Source organism: Schistocerca americana, chromosome 3 (assembly GCF_021461395.2).
Source record: "Schistocerca americana isolate TAMUIC-IGC-003095 chromosome 3, iqSchAmer2.1, whole genome shotgun sequence".
NCBI classification, from domain to species: domain Eukaryota; kingdom Metazoa; phylum Arthropoda; class Insecta; order Orthoptera; family Acrididae; genus Schistocerca; species Schistocerca americana.
Window position 1 is genome coordinate 213769990 of NC_060121.1, and position 16168 is coordinate 213786157.

At 40.7% G+C, this 16168-nt stretch overlaps 1 protein-coding gene across 1 annotated transcript in view; it reads right to left on the reverse strand.

Annotated features, from left to right (window-relative positions):
- The window catches only part of LOC124606654 (glutamate-rich WD repeat-containing protein 1), a 73998-nt gene that overhangs the window by 22892 nt on the left and 34938 nt on the right, over positions 1–16168 (reverse strand). The window contains exon 6 of the mRNA XM_047138656.1: positions 2614–2782. Coding sequence (XP_046994612.1) covers positions 2614–2782 — 169 coding nt within the window. The remainder of the gene's footprint in view (positions 1–2613; positions 2783–16168) is intronic.

Sequence of the window (16168 nt, forward strand, 5' to 3'; positions counted from 1 at the left end):
CATGATTAAAAACAATAAGTGTGATACATGCAGCATAGTCAGCTAAATAAAACACGAGACAAAAATAAAAATCTGGGAATAGGGACAACAGAGACACAACAGCAAAAAAGAATTGGTAAATAGAAAGGTAAATGAAACGAAATTAATATTACCAGCAATATAAGAAATAAAACTACATTCAGGTACAAATAAACTAATAATCTGATATGTGGGAATGGAGTAATAATTTTATAAGCATCATGATTTCTGGCTAACATATCTGTTCTGTTTGCTTCCCTTTGTTTTCTTTGTTATGGAAAGTCTTCTTTAAAAATTCCTTGCATTTTCAAAAAGAATTACAAATGCTTTTCCCCATTTCTCATGGCCTTCAGTTGATCACAGTTTCCCATCATTTATTCTCAACATCATTTATGAAATAATTCATTTTAAAAGTAAGCCAGAGTACACAAAAAAGTAGTATCACTTGCAAGTAACATCACACAAAAAAACAGCGGCAAATACATACTCAGTTCAGACTATTCAACACAAAGAAAAAATAAGACCAAGCACATAGACTAACAAAGAAGTCATCACTCCAATAAAACAGTGGAAAAGATGAATTTTTGGAATGTAATTGATACCAATACAAACATTTAAATGTAATTCAATCATAACAAGCATATACAGAAAGATTTGGGAACCACTACTTTCTGTTCTTTAATAGCACTTACAGCAGCAGCAGTAAATTGTATCATCATTCATTCTTTCTTAATTATTTTTGCAAATTTTAACAATGTGCAATATTTACAGTGGTGGAGTCTGAATATATACTTTTAGGAAACGCATGTCAGGAGTTCACTTCTGCTCCCATAGTCACAATCTGTCAGTTGTTGAGAAAATTAAGACTAATAAAATACATTCTGTGAAAGATAAAACCTGGTATGGGCACTTATAAAATACTCCGCGTAAAAAAAAATCATTTGTAATTGCAGGAAATATAGGCTGCACTAACAAGAATATTTTTTTACTCATGAGACCTGATCAAATGCTATTTTTGAGATACATGTGGTAGTCTTCATGCGAAGATGACCCGCAGTTGGTGGGTATCACATTGACCCAGGAGCAGAGGCATAGCAATTGTTCTTTAAGCTGTGACAAGGTATCCTGGGATCTGTAATCCTTATAATTTTGAAGTTTTTGTTACTGCTTGGATCAAAACAGTCATTTTAAGCTGTGACATATTGTCTTTCTATCTGTGATCTTCACAATTTATAACAATTTCTTCTGTCTGGATCACAACCTCTGTGATCAAGAGGGAATAAAACCTTTTATAAATTTAGAGTTTTGTCAACAGATACTTGATAGTTCCAATTATAATACATAGAAAAAGTGATATTCAACGTGTTAATAGATCACAAAATATGGGTGTATCAATCAGACCCAAAGAACAAAGCACTCTTGTAAGATAAGGATTGAAGACTGTGGCAAAAAAGTAGTGCTTACACCATTCATTGCAATAGGATTTATTTTAAAGAGAGAGAGAGAGAGAGAGAGAGAGAGATAAATAATGCAGGAGAAGCAATTGAGGCAGACATTTGTTAAATTCTTGTTCTAACATGACACATCTTGTCTCCAGCATGCACTAAAAGACCAGAGCTGATCTGACCTGATTTCTTGATCTTCCCAAACACAAAAGAAACAATCTGTGCTCGGTCCCCAGAATAATGTACTTGCCTATTAAATTTTCCTCAAGAACAGTACAAGAATGCAGACTATGCCACATTCACTGAATTGTTTGAGGAGATACACCTGTTCACACAAGCTGAACAAGAGTTCTCATTTTTCTTTCTTTTTTAATTGTATTTGGTCTACATATCATTCAGATAGCATTGTATTATATGAGAGGTACATTTGGTGAGTAAAATTGTGTAAGGACATGCTCAGCACTTTGCAGAGCAGCTCTCCAAGGAAACAACTCAATGATATGTGCATGTTACAATCTTTTTAAAAGTACATCATGATTCTCTATGTGATAATAGTGGGAAATTCATATTTCAGCACAGTTAAACCTCTGCACATAGCAACTTCCTGACTCTCTCTCACTTGAAAAGGTACACGATTTAAATACCTTTCGGGTGTTGAGTTGAAACTAACTATCTTGTGGAAATGAGTGGGGGGAAATTATGATGAATGGATAGTTAACAGAGACTTAGGTCTTCCATTTGGTTATCCAATCCACAAACCACAAAATTCTGAAGGAAAGGGATATGAAGGGAAGCTTTCAGGAAAAAAAATACTTTTGTTATTTTCACCACACTTTCAAAGTGACAAAAAAATGGAAGAATGCTTAGTGCAACTCATTCATGGGTGCCTGTCAAAAACACATTATTTTTTCTTTCATGCCATTCTTAACTAGTTTCAACTATTTGTTTTTCTTTGTTTCTTTCTTTGCTGAAGCAGACAGTCATTATGTCTATGTGATCCAGAGAACTGAACCAAATACGAGTAAAATTCTTCCATTAAACCTTCATAAGTAACTTACTTTCTTCTACCATTATTATTGTGACAAGTTTATGTCAAATACTCAGTAATTTGTTTGCTATAAATTGTGTAAAGCAGATTTACTAACAGTACCTTGAACATTCTTAAATCCCATATATGGAGAATGCCATCATCTCCTCCTGAAACAATGAGTGGTTCATGCTTATTCCAACTGATGACATTCACATCACTTTCATGAGCATTCTCCACAGTTAATTTATTTGCATCCTGAGGCGATGAACGGGTGTCCCATATTCTCAAACTAAAAAAGGGAGAGAGAAAGAACATTTATTACCAAACTTATACTGAAAATTTATATACCATTCAAGATATATATATATATATATATCTTGAATGGTATATATATATATATATATATATATATATATATATATATATATATATATATATATATATATATATATATATATATATATCAAAGTCATAGCATAGAACATGTTCACATGTTGATTTAAGTTAGCTGCATTTCTGTCTACAGTGCTATTTACTATCTCACGACGTACAAGGGTACTTCAATACGAAAAAATGTTAGGAATGAAGAAGTCTCCTTTTTTCCAAAAACAAATTATTTACTTTTCAACGTAATTGCCTTTAAAGGATATACCTTTTTCCAATGTCTTGCCCTGTTTTATAAACCATCCAAAATACAGGAATTTTCAAGCGCTCTAAACCATGCCCCTACCTTCATGATGACTGAATTTGAGTGGAATTTTTTACCGGATACCTATTTCTTCTTGTTTTGGAAATAAGAAGAAATAGCAGGAGACAGGTCATGCGAGTACAAGGATTGTGGCAGCAATTCCTAGTACAATTCATCCTTAATACTCATTATGAACTCTGATACTAATGAGTATCAATATTTTAATTTATAAGAAAAGCAGCTCATACAAAATTATTTATACCAGGATTCCACACTTCAGCCACTGCTGTTTACATTTTGTGTGATTAAGATAATTTTCAAGCTTCTAAATAAAAATATGTACCTCTGTTTTCCACTGAGCTATGTTAAACATTCAAATAATATCTTTGCCAGTGAGCTACCTAGTTTAAGACTTTGCCCTACAAATGCAGTCCTTGAACTCTCTCTTGCAACTGGCAACAAAACTGTAAGAAGCACTCATTTTAGTTGTTGTAAAAAGCAGTTGGGTTTTAGTTATTGTAAAGAGTAAAGACGTTTTCATTTAATTAGAGATCATAGCTCAAGTGAGTGAATTGATGTTAATTGTTGTCAACTAATCAAGTGAATGTTCCATAATGCAGATGTTAAAAGTGTGAACATTTTCCATTTAAAATGCTGAAAAATTACAGAATTACAGATTTCTTTGTACAACAAGAACTCAAGATCATCGTACCTCTGAGAGGAGACAACAATACCAGCAAATAAATTGCTATGTAATAAAACTTTGATAAAATAAGCAGGCATGTCTTTTGATTTCACCCAAAAGATGAACATCCGTGCAGTGGATACATCATGAGACAGATATCCATTATTGAAAGAACGGCTGTCATCATGAAACAGCATGTTCTTCTTCACCAAATGGAGGCAAATTTCCTTCAGTTTCATACTGAAGTACTCTCTTATTGCATCACAGTGTAGCAATTGTTTTCCCTTTATCTGCAGAATTCTACAACCTTTGAATCCCATAATATTGGTGTCATAACTTGGCAGTCCATGCCTTATGTGGTGCAGATTCATCAGTCTCAGCCCATTTTTTTTTTATTGTTCCTTTGTTTCTGGGACATGATGATGAATCTAGGTCTTATAGACAGTGATAATTTTATGCAAAAACTGTTGCTTAAATTTCTCAAAATATAACAACATACTCAGGAAGTTTATTTTTAATTACAAAGTCATCGTGGGCTATATATGATTTATTTTGAAATTCTATTATACTGGAACAATATGGGGCCACATATGCAACTTCAGTGGTACACTGTAACTACCAGTGAATATGAGGATGCAACCTCAATACCAGTATGAAATAATAAAGTCTAAAAATATATTCTGTCCAGACAACGTCGAATTTTAGTTATCAAAAATTAAATTCCTAAATGTTGTGAGAGATAGAGAGCACCAAGTGTGGAAAACAGATTCAAAGTTGAAAGTAGAACCCAACTGCTGTCTTTCTTTCTTTTTTTTTATATATATCCTGCATTGTGTGCAGGGTCAGCAGGGTTAAGGCTGGAATTGGCATGGTTAATTTTAAGGGGTGGCCAGATGCCCTTCCTGCCGTCACCCCATATACCCCCCGGGACAGAAGTAGTGTACCCCAGCTGTCTGCATTTAGTGTAAATCATGAAATAGTGTGAATGTGTTTCAAATGTCTGCGAGTCGTGTAACTGAAGCGGGATGTGGGGGCCAACCCAGTATTCACCTAGTAGGATGTGGAAAACCGCCTAAAAACCACATCCAGGCTGGCTGGCACACCGGCCGTCATCATTAGTCTGCCGGGCGGATTCGATCCAGGGCCGGAGCACCTACCCGAATCCAGGAAGCAGCGCGTTAGCGCTCTCGGCTACCCTGGTGGGTTAGAACCCAACTGCTGTCCAGCATAGCAATTATGGCAGAGGTCAATAATTTTTTTCATCATCAACATATCATGTAAAATATTAACTGCCAATCCCATATAAACACTTATGGCCCATTGTACATTGGGCACTTTTATTCGGTTGTCAGCAAGAATCATATCATGGACTCGTATCAATGACCTCTTCAGTAACCACATTTGCTGGGCGTGCTGATCAATCATCAAAACAGATGTCTGACCATCACAAGCAGCACCCTGGTTCACCTTTATCCCAGCACTAATTTTCTCATACAAAAGTAAGGCTCAAGTTGATGTGTAACATCTAACCTACATCAGGCAAACTGTGTAGAAGAAATACCACATTGCAAATCTTACAGAAATGACTGTCAAAACCAAACTAGCTATTACTTAGTGTTTCTTTGTTCCTATGTCATTTAAAAGATGGAGGCACACAATAACACCACACTGTGTTGACAACAAACATCTGCCTTCAAATGTGGGACTAAACCATCCTAGTACTTAATGGGCTGTATGAACAGATACACTATATCACTATTATTATTATTATTATTATTATTATTATTTAATACAACTTCAATCGTAAGGCAGATTAACATTCTACAAATCCCATTTCAAAGATCAAGAACTGCATAATTTGTACCATTAAGCTTCAGAACCTCTCCCATAAGTCCATCACCCTTCTCAACCCAACAACATTCTGCATACCCGCGTTCTATATGCTCCCCAAAAATCTGCAAACTGAACAATTCTGGACACCCCATTGCAACTACTTATTGTCTTCCTACTGAAAGAAATTCTGCTTTTGTTGACCAATTCCTCCTACCAATTGGCTGAAACCTAGCCTCACACATCAAAGATACAAACCATTCCCATCATCGACTTTCCATCGTCCCAACCCATCTGGATCCCTAATCATCTATGCTGATTCTGCCTCCCAAGACACCAATCTTCCTCATGCCCAAGGTCTTGCCACTGCCGAACAGTAACTTGCCCAACATCTGTCAGACTCCAAACCCATTACCTCATTCCTTATACCCCTTACCGACTGCACCCTGACACTCAACTACTACTCCTTTGAGGGGAAGCTTTATAAACAAATCCATGGTACAGACACTGATACCTATATGACGCTGTCCTATGCTAACCTTTTTATTGGCTATCTAGAGGAAGCTTTGCTAGCCTCTCAAAACCCCAAAGCACTTTTCTGATTCAGGTTCACTGATGATATCTTCATGACCTGGGCTCAGGGACAAAACACCCATCCTCAATTCTTCCATCATCCCAACACCTCTGCCACCCACTTCACCTAGTCTTCCTTAATACAATGTGCCACCTACCTGGATGTTAACCTCCACCTACCTGATTACTCCATTTACATCTTTGTCCATATTAAACTCATTAACCACCAATAGAACCTTCATTTTATTAGCTGTCATTTCCGCACTAAGAAAGCACTTCCCTACAAACTGGCCATCCATGGACAGCATATCTGCAGTGACAAGTACTCCTGCACCCGGTATCATGAGGGTACCATGAGGATCTTCACAGACAGACACCACTGGCCAAACCTAACATGCAAAAAAGGTGCCTGTGCTATATCCTCACACATCCCTAAATCCTTCCACCACCTCATACAAACAGCTACATAGGAGCATCCCCTTCATCACCCAATATCATCCTCGATTGAAACAACTGAACCATATCCTTCACCGGGGCTTTGATCATCTCTGAACATACCCAGAAATAAGGATCACCCTACCCAAGATCCTCACCACCCCTCCCAAATTGATATTCCATTATGCACCCAACCTACACAACATCTTGGTCCATCCCTGTGCCACTCCCACTCTCAACCCCTTGTGCCACAAAGATCACACCCACAAAAAGACCAATGGGTATGACCTGTCCAGTTCACCCATTCAGCACTTCCTACTACAGTTCTGTCACAGGTTTATCATGTCCTTCATAGGCAGGGCCATCTGTAAAAGCAGCCTTGAAACATACCAACTCCACCGCAATCAATGCACACTTTTCTATGTTGGTATGACAACCAACCAGCTGATCATTAGCATGAATGGCCACCACCAAACTGTGGCCAAGAACAAAGTTGACAACACAGGGGCACAACATGCGACTAAGGACAGTAACCTCAATTACAATGGCTGCTTCACAATCTGGACCATTTGGATCCTCCCTCCACCACCAGCTTTCCTGAATTACGCAGATGGGAGTTAAACATCTCCTTCACTCCTATAAACCTTCTGGCCTCAATCTCCATTTACTCACTGTCCTTACTCCCTCCACGTAATATTTCACCCTTCCTCTGTCCTGTATCCCTCTCCCAATCCACATCTCTGCATCACCTTCATCATACATTGCACTGCACCATCTCTGGTACAATGCATTGCAGGCCTAGCCCATGCACCTGCCACTCCTCGCTCCCACATTCCTGTGTGTGTGTGTGTGTGTGTGTGTGTGTGTGTGTGTGTGTGTATTTTTTAAATTTTTTTAGCATGCACTATTTAGCCACCAGAATTTAAATAAAACGTCGATTAGAGTAATGTGTAACATTTAACCTTGTGGGCAGAGGAGACATTCTTAAATGCAATTTTAGAGTATAATGGTGACATGTATTTGAAGAGAGTACTAGATACAAGAGACAGTAAACCACTTGTTTGTATGAAACCCGATAATTCAGTTCCCGCAGTAAGATTGATAGCCATCATTGCTTTCAGATTTTTACATTCTCTTCAGCTATAAACTTGGTTAAGGCATCAGAGGTACACCTGAATGTATCTCCAAGAACTGGAATAGTACAGAATGGCTGGCTGCAACCAAGTCTCGATGGCTCCTGTCAAAAGTTAACTCTGATGGTCTAATAATACTTGCACTGAGATAGAATGTGATTTGCTTCTCAAATTGTGATGTCATCACATTGATAGTAAGATGTCCATGATATGCCGATCTGATTTAAGTAGGCAGGGATGGATCCATGATTGAGATCCATCCACACAATAGATGATATTTTCCTTGGGTGTTTAGAATTTAAACTATGGTTCTCTTGGTACCCCTCATTTTTTGACTATCAGTTCATTTCTCCTGCCATGAAACAATTACTTCTAATTTGATTTTCAAAAGGCAGTCTGTGTATCGAAGTCTGATGTTCATAAGTCTTCTGCCGCTAATCACATCTCTTGCTAGTTGGCCTGCTTTGTCATTACATTAAATACCAGAATGTGATTTGATGCAAAATGATTCTATAATGTGAAAAGCCTTTTTTGCTTGATAGTAGTGATACTAGGTCTCAGGTTTTACAAGTTACTTTGTTCCAATTCCAGTAGCTGATAGATTTTCGTACACTTGGTGAGTCAATGATTATTATTGATTTGGAGAGAGCTTACGTATTGTACCACCTGCAGAACAGCAAATGATTCAGTGAGAAATATAGAAGCATTACCTGGAAGTTGAAACTTCCTTTCTTCAGCAGACCATGGGCAGAAAAAGGTGCATCACATCTACATTTCTGTATCCATTTTTGAGCCATCAGTATACATTTGAGTGTAGCATGTCCACTTCTCCACAAGGCATAATGTAGGTGAAAACTGCCCATATCCTTTCCCATTGCTAAAATGATCAACACATGTTACAGTGAAGAACTGAGAAGAGATTCCGCATTTTCCGTCACAATACCTATCGTCCATATGAATGGACAGTATGGTGCGGTTCTCTGCTGGGAGAAACAGTCACTACAATCACCCGGAACCAAGTAGTAGCTTTGTTTATGACCTGTTACCACGGGGAGTGAGTGCTCCTTCATTACTGTGTATTCTTCAAAATCTATTTCATGAAAATATGTACCTTTTGTAGACAATATCTGTAAGTGTTGTTTACAGGGTTTTGCTATGTAATAAGCATTGGTAGTACTGCATGTTTCTTTAATTACAGTTACAAAACAGTAATGTCCACTGCAATGGATACGTGGACTTTGGTGTCACATATTTGAGCACTGGTTCTTCAGCATAAGGTATCTTTGCTTATTTCCAATTCATTTCTTGTTGTAACTGTTGCTAAATGATGTTATTTGATGCATTATTATTATTATTTCTTCTTTCTCTTCTCAGACGTTATATCTGGTCAAAAATGGAAAGTGACGCGGACCTTGATCAAGCGTGACTTCCTTTTAACTGTACGGTATATGTTACATTGCACTTAGGAACTTTCAGGTAATTGAACATGTATCAATAATTACAGATTTCTGTAGTTGTATACAGGGTGTTACAAAAAGGTACGGCCAAACTTTCAGGAAACATTCCTCACACACAAATAAAGAAAAGATATTATGTGGAAATGTGTCCGGAAACGCTTAGTTTCCATGTTAGAGCTCATTTTAGTTTCGTCAGTCCAGTTGGCCCAATTGAAGGAAGGTAATGTTGACTTCGGTGCTTATGTTGACATGTGACTCATTGCTCTACAGTACTAGCATCAAGCACATCAGTACGTAGCATCAACAGGTTAGTGTTCATCACGAACGTGCTTTTGCAGTCAGTGCAATGTTTACAAATGCAGAGTTGGCAGATGCCCATTTGATGTATGGATTAGCACGGGGCAATAGCCGTGGCGCGGTACGTTTGTATCACGACAGATTTCCAGAACAAAGGTGTCCCGACAGGAAGACGTTCGAAGCGATTGATCAGCGTCTTAGGAAGCACAGAACATTCCAGCCTATGACTCGCAACTGGGGAAGACCTAGAACGACGAGGACACCTGGAATGGACGCGGCAATTCTTCGTGCAGTTGATGATAACCCTAATGTCAGCGTCAGATAAGTTGCTGCTGTACAAGGTAACGTTGACCACGTCACTGTATGGAGAGTGCTACGGGAGAACTAGTTGTTTCCATACCATGTACAGCGTGTGCAGGCACTATCAGCAGCTGATTGGACTCCACGGGTACACTTCTGCGAATGGTTCATCCAACAATGTGTCAATCCTCATTTCAGTGCAAATGTTCTCTTTACGGATGAGGTTTCATTCCAACATGATCAAATTGTAAATTTTCACATTCAACATGTGTGGGCTGACGAGAATCCGCACGCAATTATGCAATCACGTCGTCAACACAGATTTTCTGTGAACGTTTGGGCAGGCATTGTTGGTGATGTCTTGATTGGGCCCCATGTTCTTCCACCTACGCTCAATGGAGCACGTTATCATGATTTCATACGGGATACTCTACCTGTGCTGCTAGAGCATGTGCCATTACAAGTACGACACAACATGTGGTTCATGCACGATGGAGCTCCTGCACATTTCAGTTGAAGTGTTCGTACGCTTCTCAACAATAGATTCAGTGACCGATGGATTGGCAGAGGCGGACCAATTCCATGGCCTCCACGCTCTCCTGACCTCAACCCTCTTTACTTTCATATATGGGGGCATTTGAAAGCTCTTGTCTACGCAACCCCAGTACCAAATGTAGAGACTCTTCGTGCTCGTATTGTGGACGGCTGTGATACAACACGCCATTCTCCAAGGCTGCATCAGCGATTCCATGCGACGGAGGGTGGATGCATGTATCCTCACTAACGGAGGACATTTTTGAACATTTCCTGCAACAAAGTGTTTGAAGTCACACTGGTACGTTCTGTTGCTGTGTGTTTCCATTCCATGATTAATGTGATTTGAAGAGAAGTAATAAAATAAGCTCCAACATGGAAAGTAAGCGTTTCCGGACATGTCCACATAACATATTTTCTTTCTTTGTGTGTGAGAAATGTTTCCTGAAAGTTTGGCCGTACCTTTTTGTAACACCCTGTATATACATTTGGATGTAGCTGTATCGCGTTGATGTACTGGTGGATTTTGTGTGGTATGACTCCTGTAGTTGATAGTATAATTGGTATGATGTCAACTTTATCCTGATGCCACATGTCTTTGACTTCCTTAGCCAGTTGGATGTATTTTCCAATTTTTTCTCCTGTTTTCTTCTGTATATTTGTTGTATTGGGTATGGATATTTCGATTAGTTGTGTTAATTTCTTCTTTTTATTGGTGAGTATGCTGTCAGGTTTGTTATGTGGTGGTGTTTTATCTGTTATAATGGTTCTGTTCCAGTATAATTTGTATTCATCATTCTCCAGTACATTTTGTGGTGCATACTTGTATGTGGGAACGTGTTGTTTTATTAGTTCATGTTGTATGGCAAGTTGTTGACGTATTATTTTTGCTACATTGTTATGTCTTCTGGGGTATTCTGTATTTGCTAGTATTGTACATCCGCTTCTGATGTGATCTACTGTTTCTATTTGTTGTTTGCAAGGTCTGCATTTATCTGTTGTGGTATTGGGATTTTTAATAACATGCTTGCTGTAATATCTGGTGTTTATTGTTTGATCCTGTATTGCAATCATGAATCCTTCCGTCTCACTGTATATACTACCTTTTCTTAGCCATGTGTTGGCTGCGTCCTGATCGATGTGTGGCTGTATTAGATGATACGGTGCTTGCCATATAGTGTTTTCTTTTTCCAATTTACTTTCTTCGTATCTGTTGATGTTATGTGATCTAAAGGGTTGTAGAAGTGGTTATGAAATTGCAATGGTGTAGCCGATGTATTTATATGAGTGATTGCTTCGTGTATTTTGCTAGTTTCTGCTCGTTCTATAAAGAATTTTCTTAAATTGTCTACCTGTCCATAATGAAGGTTTTTTATGTCGATAAATCCCCTTCCTCCTTCCTTTCTGCTTAATGTGAATCTTTCTGTTGCTGAATGTATGTGATGTATTCTATATTTGTGGTATTGTGATCGTGTAAGTGTATTGAGTGCTTCTAGGTCTGTGTTACTCCATTTCACTACTCCAAATGAGTAGGTCAATATTGGTATAGCATAAGTATTTATAGCTTTTGTCTTGTTTCTTGCTGTCCATTCTGTTTTCAGTATTTTTGTTAGTCTTTGTCTATATTTTTAGTTCTTCTTTAATATTTGTATTATCTATTCCTATTTTTTGTCTGTATCCTAGATATTTATAGGCATCTGTTTTTTTCCATCGCTTCTATGCAGTCGCTGTGGTTATCCAATATGTAATCTTCTTGTTTAGTGTGTTTTCCCTTGACTATGCTATTTTTCTTACATTTGTCTGTTCCAAAAGCCATATTTATATCATTGCTGAATACTTCTGTTATCTTTAGTAATTGGTTGAGTTGTTGATTTGTTGCTGCCAGTAGTTTTAGATCATCCATGTATAGCAAATGTGTGATTTTGTATTGGTATGTTCCAGTAATATTGTATCCATAGTTTGTATTATTTAGCATGTTGGATAGTGGGTTCAGAGCAAGGCAGAACCAGAAAGGACTTAATGCGTCTCCTTGGTATATTCCACGCTTAATCTGTATTGGCTGTGATGTGATATTATTTGATTTTGTTTGGATATTAAGTGTGGTTTTCCAATTTTTCATTACTATGTTTAGGAACTGTATCAATTTAGGATCGACTTTGTATGTTTCCAATATTTGTAGTAACCATGAGTCGGGTACACTATCAAAAGCTTTTCAGTAATCAATGTATGCGTAGTGTAGCAACCTTTGTTTAGTTTTAGCTTGATGTGTCACCTCTGTATCTACACTCCTGGAAATTGAAATAAGAACACCGTGAATTCATTGTCCCAGGAAGGGGAAACTTTATTGACACATTCCTGGGGTCAGATACATCACATGATCACACTGACAGAACCACAGGCACATAGACACAGGCAACAGAGCATGCACAATGTCGGCACTAGTACAGTGTATATCCACCTTTCGCAGCAATGCAGGCTGCTATTCTCCCATGGAGACGATCGTAGAGATGCTGGATGTAGTCCTGTGGAACGGCTTGCCATGCCATTTCCACCTGGCGCCTCAGTTGGACCAGCGTTCGTGCTGGACGTGCAGACCGCGTGAGACGACGCTTCATCCAGTCCCAAACATGCTCAATGGGGGACAGATCCGGAGATCTTGCTGGCCAGGGTAGTTGACTTACACCTTCTAGAGCACGTTGGGTGGCACGGGATACATGCGGACGTGCATTGTCCTGTTGGAACAGCAAGTTCCCTTCCCGGTCTAGGAATGGTAGAACGATGGGTTCGATGACGGTTTGGATGTACCGTGCACTATTCAGTGTCCCCTCGACGATCACCAGTGGTGTACGGCCAGTGGAGGAGATCGCTCCCCACACCATGATGCCGGGTGTTGGCCCTGTGTGCCTCGGTCGTATGCAGTCCTGATTGTGACGCTCACCTGCACGGCGCCAAACACGCATACGACCATCATTGGCACCAAGGCAGAAGCGGCTCTCATCGCTGAAGACGACACGTCTCCATTCGTCCCTCCATTCACGCCTGTCGCGACACCACTGGAGGTGGGCTGCACGATGTTGGGGCGTGAGCGGAAGACGGCCTAACGGTGTGCGGGACCGTAGCCCAGCTTCATGGAGACGGTTGCGAATGGTCCTCGCCGATACCCCAGGAGCAACAGTGTCCCTAATTTGCTGGGAAGTGGCGGTGCGGTCCCCTACGGCACTGTGTAGGATCCTACGGTCTTGGCGTGCATCCGTGCGTCGCTGCGGTCCGGTCCCAGGTCGACGGGCACGTGCACCTTCCGCCGACCACTGGCGACAACATCGATGTACTGTGGAGACCTCACGCCCCACGTGTTGAGCAATTCGGTGGTACGTCCACCCGGCCTCCCGCATGCCCACTATACGCCCTCGCTCAAAGTCCGTCAACTGCACACACGGTTCACGTCCACGCTGTCGCGGCATGCTACCAGTGTTAAAGACTGCGATGGAGCTCCGTATGCCACGGCAAACTGGCTGACACTGACGGCGGCGGTGCACAAATGCTGCGCAGCTAGCGCCATTCGACGGCCAACACCGCGGTTCCTGGTGTGTCCGCTGTGCCGTGCGTGTGATCATTGCTTATACAGCCCTCTCGCAGTGTCCGGAGCAAGTATGGTGGGTCTGACACACCGGTGTCAATGTGTTCTTTTTTCCATTTCCAGGAGTGTATTATCAGTTGCTCTTTACATCCTTGTGCTCCTTTGCAGCAGCCTTTTTGTTCTTCATTTATAATTTTGTTCTGTGTTGTATGTGTCATTAATTTCTGTGTAATGACTGAAATTAATATTTTGTATATTGTTGGTAGGCGTGTTATGGGGCGATATTTTGTTGGGTTTGCCGTGTCTGCTTGATCTTTAGGTTTCAGATAAGTTATTCCATGTGTAAGTGTATCAGGGAATGTGTATGGGTCTGCAATGTAACTGATAAATAATTTATAATAGAGGGAAACATTCCACGTAGGAAATATATATCTAAAAACAAAGATGATTTGACTTACCAAATGAAAGTGCTGGCAGGTCGACAGACACACAAACAACCACAAACATACACACAAAATTCAAGCTTTCGCAACAAACTGTTGCCTCATCAGGAAAGAGGGAAGGAGAGGGAAAGACGAAAGGAAGTGGGTTTTAAGGGAGAGGGTAAGGAGTCATTCCAATCCCGGGAGCGGAAAGACTTACCTTAGGGGGAAAAAGGACAGGTATGCACTCGCGCGCGCGCACACACACACACACACACACACACACACACACACACACACACACACACACACACACACACACACACATCCATCCACACATATACAGACACAAGCAGACATATTTAAAGACAAAGAGTTTGGGCAGAGATGTCAGTCGAAGCAGAAGTGCAGAGGCAAAGATGTTGTTGAATGACAGGTGAGGTATGAGTGGCGGCAACTTGAAATTAGCGGAGATTGAGGCGTGGTGGATAACGGGAAGAGAGGATATACTGAAGAGCAAGTTCCCATCTCCAGAGTTCGGATAGGTTGGTGTTAGTGGGAAGTATCCAGATAACCCGGACGGTGTAACACTGTGCCAAGATGTGCTGGCCGTGCACCAAGGCATGTTTAGCCACAGGGTGATCCTCATTACCAACAAACACTGTCTGCCTGTGTCCATTCATGCGAATGGACAGTTTGTTGCTGGTCATTCCCACATAGAATGCGTCACAGTGTAGGCAGGTCAGTTGGTAGATCACGTGGGTGCTTTCACACGTGGCTCTGCCTTTGATCGTGTACACCTTCCGGGTTACAGGACTGGAGTAGGTGGTGGTGGGAGGGTGCATGGGACAGGTTTTACACCGGGGGCGGTTACAAGGGTAGGAGCCAGAGGGTAGGGAAGGTGGTTTGGGGATTTCATAGGGATGAACTAAGAGGTTACGAAGCTTAGGTGGACGGCGGAAAGACACTCTTGGTGGAGTGGGGAGGATTTCATGAAGGATGGATCGCACGGCCAGCACATCTTGGCACAGTGTTACACCGTCCAGGTTATCTGGATACTTCCCACTAACACCAACCTATCCGAACTCCGGAGATGGGAACTTGCTCTTCAATATATCCTCTCTTCCCGTTATCCACCAGGCCTCAATCTCCGCTAATTTCAAGTTGCCGCCACTCATACCTCACCTGTCATTCAACAACATCTTTGCCTCTGCACTTCTGCTTCGACTGACATCTCTGCCCAAACTCTTTGTCTTTAAATATGTCTGCTTGTGTCTGTATATGTGTGGATGGATGTGTGTGTGTGTGTGTGTGTGTGTGTGTGTGTGTGTGTGTGTGTGTGTGTGTGTGTGCGTGTGCGTGTGCGTGTGCGGGCGCGCGCGCGCGCGCGCGCGCACGCGCGCGCACGCGCGAGTGTATACCCGTCCTTTTTCCCCCTAAGGTAAGTCTTTCCGCTCCCGGGATTGGAATGACTCCTTACCCTCTCCCTTAAAACCCACTTCCTTTCGTCTTTCCCTCTCCTTCCCTCTTTCCCGATGAGGCAACAGTTTGTTGCGAAAGCTTGAATTTTGTGTGTATGTTTGTGGTTGTTTGTGTGTCTGTCGACCTGCCAGCACTTTCATTTGGTAAGTCAAATCATGATAAATAATTTAGTTAGATGTGAATGTGTTGAGGTGAACTACTTTAGCCAGAAATTTGCTATTTTATCTTCTCCAGGGACTTTCCAATTGTGCATAGAATTCAT